Source organism: Nicotiana sylvestris, chromosome 2, assembly GCF_000393655.2.
Source record: "Nicotiana sylvestris chromosome 2, ASM39365v2, whole genome shotgun sequence".
NCBI classification, from domain to species: Eukaryota; Viridiplantae; Streptophyta; class Magnoliopsida; order Solanales; family Solanaceae; genus Nicotiana; species Nicotiana sylvestris.
The window spans coordinates 109,808,281-109,813,926 of NC_091058.1; the positions used below are offsets into that span (position 1 = coordinate 109,808,281).

The 5,646-nt window shown below is 33.7% G+C and overlaps 1 protein-coding gene across 3 annotated transcripts; it reads left to right on the top strand.

Moving 5' to 3' along the window:
• The first annotated feature begins 2,130 nt into the window (after nt 1–2,130).
• LOC104215938 (uncharacterized) lies at nt 2,131–4,274 on the top strand. Of its 3 annotated transcripts, none has more exons than XM_009765879.2 (3): nt 2,131–2,361; nt 3,123–3,229; nt 3,322–4,274. In XM_009765879.2, the coding sequence occupies exons 2-3, from the start codon at nt 3,173–3,175 to the stop codon at nt 3,937–3,939; spliced, it is 675 nt and encodes a 224-aa protein (XP_009764181.1). In that variant the 5' UTR covers nt 2,131–2,361; nt 3,123–3,172; the 3' UTR covers nt 3,940–4,274. The 3 variants fall into 3 exon arrangements, with proteins under 3 accessions (XP_009764181.1, XP_009764182.1, XP_070023561.1); XM_009765880.2 differs by having other exon boundaries at nt 2,131–2,354; XM_070167460.1 differs by lacking the exon at nt 2,131–2,361 and having other exon boundaries at nt 2,383–3,229.
• Nucleotides 4,275–5,646: the final 1,372 nt, after the last annotated feature.

Sequence of the window (5,646 nt, forward strand, 5' to 3'; positions counted from 1 at the left end):
TATCAAGTCCGAGGGGGTCTTGGAATCGCTAAACCTTCCAGCAGGTTTTCCATCTATGAAATCCTTCCCATATGGCTCAAAATTATATTTAACAACCGTTTCTATGTGATTATTGTTTCCTTGATCAACAATGGAATCTCCGAAAGCAAAAAGAACCTTCACTGTTACATTTTCGGTAGCTGAACTTTCCCTTTTATATATGAAAACTTCTGGATTACAAAGATAGAAATTCGACGAGAAAACTCGACCAAGCTAAACTAGCAATCAAGGACTCGTCGACAACTTCAACAGCTTGGGAATATCCAGGAAGAAGAGAAATTGAGGTTTTGAAATCAGTGTTCTTTAAATCTGTGAAGATCTCAGGCTTTCTTCATGTTTTCAACCTTTTCCAGATCTAACTTTTGTATTGTTAGCAACCACTAAGGTGTTTTTTGGCGTGTGAGTGAGAGTAGTGCATATGTCAAGGGGTGAGAGGAGATTAAGAGGATGGCTATGGTTTTTGGAAGGGGAATGACGGCTGTTTTTTTTGTAAAGAAAAAGAGAGAGAAAGCTGCTAGCGTTCTTCAAAGGGGAAGCTCCTCGTTCTCGTTCTAGTGAGGAATCAAGGAGAAGATAGAGGAAACGACGCTGTTTTTTTTTTGCCAAAGGGGAGGGTCCTGATTGTGTTCGGGGAAATAGAGATAAGGTTATTTTAATTGTAGCGAATGAGTATTGGGCTAAAATATTTGGGCTGGAGTGTGGGTAATTGGGCCAATCTTTGAAGCTCAAAAAATAAAACTTTTTCCTTTCATGTAATTTCATTTTGATTGCAAATTCTACCTAATTAAATCCTAAATTAAAACCTAACTTAAATCAATTAGCAAAATTAATTCTATTTATCTATTATAAAATACATGTAAAATTTGAAAAGATATTTTGTTTGATTTTTACGTATTAATTCTAACAATTAAATAGTGAATAATTCCTAAAAATACAAATTAAACCTAAGATGACATAAAATTAAAATGTGACAATTTTTATGATTTTTCTTATGATTTTAAAATATTAAACATGCATGAAATGCAACTAAATAAACAAAAACTCCTAAAATCCATTAAAATTATTTTTATTCTATTTTTAGGAGTTATTTCTATGAGGGGAAAAAATTAGGTGCTCACATCAGCCAATCCAATCTTTCATGAAAGAACAAAACATATTGAGATAGATTGTCATTTAATCGAGAAAGGATAAAAACTGGATAATTGGCACCACAATACATTTCTATCAATTCACAACTAGCTGACCTTATGACCAAGGGTCTAGGATCAACACAACATCATTTCCTTTTATCCAGGTTTTGTGTGCTCGATTGTTTCACCCATAAGCTTGAAGGGCAGTGTTGTCATATAGACTAGTTATACATAAACTTAGTTGAGGAGCTTATGTGTAAAGTTAGGAAAGTTTTGTCCTTAAGAAAAAATTAGTTAGAGGCGATTAATTGTGGGATTTATAAATACCCACACTCACGTGTATTTTGTGACTTGAATGAATATAGAGCTTCTACTTCTCCACTTCATCTCTTCCCAGGAGGCAGATTTACCGTGTAAACTATGGTTCACGTGAACCCGTGGTCCTCTTGTTAAAATATATCCCCTCTGTTTCAATTTATGTGAACCTATTTGACTAGACACGAAGTTTAAGAAAAAATGAAGACTTTTGAAATTTGTGGTCCTAAACAGTTCAAAAAGGGGTCTACAGTATTTGTGTGGTTATAAAAGCTTCTCACTAAGGGTAAAATTGAAAATTCAAATTGTTTCCAAATTTAGAAAGTGGTCATTCTTTTTGAAACGGACCAAAAAGAAAATAGATTCACATAAAATGGAACGGAGAGAGTATATATATGATGTACATAATTTGGCAAAAAGTATATATATATATATATTTGATGTAATCTATGGTCAAAAGAGGTGAAGTGGTGCATTGATTTTGACCCCTTATTTCCAGTTGCCTAAGGTCACAGGATCGATTCCCAGCAGTCTGATCGCTTTAAATTTTTATTAAATATTTCTTTTCTTTCTATTTCTACTAACACAGCTTTTCCTTAAATATTTCTTTTCTTTCTATTTGTATTAACACAACTTTTCTTTTTGTTCCTTAAAACTCTAAAGCACTTCCCAGTTCCCGCACGCTTGGAGTTTTTCTCGATTTCCCCATCCCCAAATGTAATACTATTCCTAATCTAATCCCAATTCATCCCAAAAGTCAAAAAATATAAAACCCTAATCAGCTAATTCCTATATATTATTGTTCTTGTCTCCTGTGTTCGTCAAAGTGAACAAAATTGTTAAATTCAAAGCATTTAGAAGATTTTCTTGGTAAGAGGTAAAGTTTTTTTTCAGTTTATCTAAAACTTTTGAAAAGAATTCCCTGGTTATGATTTTGTTTCAATCTGTTGCATGATTTTACTTGAAATTTCCAGCAAATCTTTTTCTTGATGTGGTAAGATTTCTCTTTAGAAATGGATTCATTTCGTGATCATAATGAGAGTGAAGATTCCGAGTATAAAGGTCTTTTTCTTGAAATTTTATGGAGATAAGCATTAGGATGTGGGAAAGGTAATTTTACACAAAGCTTCAAAAAATGATATGATAATTTGTTCAGCAATTCAAAAGGATATTGAAGATGCTTGTGCTAAAGAAACAATTAAAGCTATCATCAAAGACTTGGATGGTGATTTCTTTGGGATATTAGTTGATGAATCAAAAAACATCTCACATAAAGAGAAAATGGCCCTAGTTATACGACATGTTAACAAAAGTGGGGAGGTGAGAGCCCTTTTTGGGTATTGTTCATGTGAATGATACGTCTGCACAAACATTATAGAAAACAATTAATGATTGGCTTTTGGTTCACTTATTAAGTTTATCCAAGTTACGTGGACAAGGTTATGATTGAGCTAGTAATATGCAAGGAAGAATAAATGGCTGAAGTCTTTGATCTTACAAGATGCCCCATTTGCATATTGTATTCATTGTTTTGCTCATCAATTGCAATTGACACTTGTAGCTCTTTTCAGAAAGCACCCGGATGTGAATAATTTTTTTGATGTCATTGAATACTATTGGAGTATCTTTCAAACGCAGGAAATCACTTTGACAACACCAAGTAGAGAAGCTGGAAGAATTACTTAAATATGGAGAAATACTTACTGGGCAAGGATTGTATCAAGAATATGGACTCCAACGATCAGGTGATACTCGTTAGGGATCCCATTTTAAGACCTTGAAAATTTTCATGGTTATATTTTCTTTGATTATTAATGTGTTTAAAGATATGCAACAGAATAGTCCTCATTCTCTTGAGAGATTTGCAGCAAAAAATCTTTTGGGCAATATTCAGGAATTTGAATTTGTGTTTATGTTGCACTTGATGTTCAAGATGTTGCTTCTTACAAATGAATTGAACAAAGCTTTACAAAAGAAAGATCAAGACATCGTCAATGCTATAAGCTTGCTTGAGCTTGCAAAGGCAAGATCACAAACAATGAGAGAAAGTGAATTGGAGTCTTTGATAAATGAGGTTTACTCATTTTGTGGTAAACATGATATTATGATTCCCAAAATGGATGAAGACTACTCAAGGTCGAAGCATAAGAAGTCTGATGTTTCATATGCACATCACTTTAGTGTGAAAATATTTTATGCAGTTATTGATTTGCAACTTCATGAGCTAAATAGCCGTTTTGATGTAGTGACTAATGACTTACTCCTTGGTATGGCTTGCTTGAATCCGGTCGAATCATTTGCTAATTTTGACAAAGACAGAATAATAAAGTTGGCCGAGTATTATCCAAGTGAGTTTGATGACAACAAGCTTCGAGATCTCAATTTTCAGCTTGATAGTTTCATTGTCTATGCTCGAATGTGTGATAGCAAGTTTGTCAAACTTGAAAGGAATTAAGGATCTTGCTATAGTGATGACAAAGACAAAACTGGATCAAACTTGTGTCATGTTTATTTACTTGTGAAGCTGACTTTGATTTTACTTGTTGCTACTGCAAGCGTGGAAAGAGCATTCTCCTCAATGAAGCTCATAAAAAATGATCTACGTAATAACATTAGTGAAGAATTTTTAAATGGTTATTTAGTTTGCAATATAGAGCGTAAGGTATTTGCAACTGTAAGTAATGATGCTATTATAGATCATTTTCAAAGTATGAAAACTCGTCGAGTACAATTGTAAATTGATGATGTTTTCTTTTTTTGTGATAATGAAACTAAATATTTTTTGCTCGCTACGTTATTGTACTGTAAAAATTTATGTCATCAAACTTAATATTTATCTTAAAAGCAATGGTGAACCTATCTTTCCGGAATCCTAGATCCGCCTCTGTCTCTTCTCCACCTTCTTTGTAAAATAGCGCACTCAGAATCAATTGCATGCTGCATTATCGAATGGATTTAGCTGATTTCATCACTTGGAAAAATTTGATATTGGATGTATCTCTTTTTCTAATGAGTGATATCTAAGATGGGTGAAGCAGGGTAAACCAATTGTTTACAAAACCCAAATCGATCACCATCAATGGCGGAGCCACATTGAATCAAGGGATGTCAAGCGATACCCCTTCGCCGGAAAATTACACTATATCGCTAGATAGATTTTTTTATTTTATGTAGATTTACTGTACGTTGACACTTCTTAACTTTTCGATATATCTAATTATTAATATTTTGACACCCCTTGATGAAAATTCTGGATCCGCCACTGATCACCACCAATAACAATTCATTCGCTGATCCACCCAATGCTAGAGCAATTCCCCTCATTAAAGCTTCCGGAAAAGTGCTGGTGTTTTAAGTGTATTTTCAGAGAGCAATTGAGTGGAGGGTGGAGTGTTCTGTATTGTGTGAGAAGAGGAGAGTTATTGGCCAATAAAAAGTAGTGAGTCAGTGTACTTAGTGTATGACCTCTGTATTAGGCGTGAATTGGAATTAAATTGGTGCTGTTAGGCTACTGGTGAGGCATGAGGCCAGCACCGAGTTCAACAAATTTTACATGAGTTTGACCACCAGGATCAGCTATCATTAAATAAATACTTTACCGATAATTATACTAAAATAAAATTAAATGGAAATGTATATTAGTCTATCAGAGTTTAGCCACAAAAGTTCAAGTGCACACACATCATGCATTTATAATTAGATACTATAAAACATCAAGTGCAATTAGATTTTTTTTCCCACCGTAATCGCCTTTCATTTGACAAGGAAAAAAAAAGCTTTGACAGCAGAAGATATCAGCAAGAAATGATGTCATGTCCTCTACTTGCTCCTGTGTGTGAAAATGAAATGACACTGTGTAACTGCGAGAAGGAGACTCTACTGGTACGTGAGTGAAATATGAGTGGAGTTGGTTTGCACTTTGCAGAGTTGATTGTACGTGAGATGCTCCAAAAATGATGAGTTAGCAAAAGCTACGAATGGAATCATTTTCAGGTGGCAATTTTCGTTACATTTTTGCCTTTTTGAAATTCTTACGGTTTTTCTACTTTCCATTTTGTTTACCCTCAAAATCCGATAACAATTAAATTTGTATATAGTTTTAAGGATATGTAGATTAAATTGATACAAAACAATAAATTGAATAGTGATGTTTTATATTTCA

Bases quoted from the DNA above. Each gene is read 5' to 3' on its own strand.
- LOC104215938 (XM_009765879.2), top strand. From the start codon at position 3,173: ATGGAGAAATACTTACTGGGCAAGGATTGTATCAAGAATATGGACTCC. The intron at 3,230-3,321 runs GTGATACTCGTT...GATATGCAACAG, and splicing joins ATATGGACTCCAACGATCAG to AATAGTCCTCATTCTCTTGA.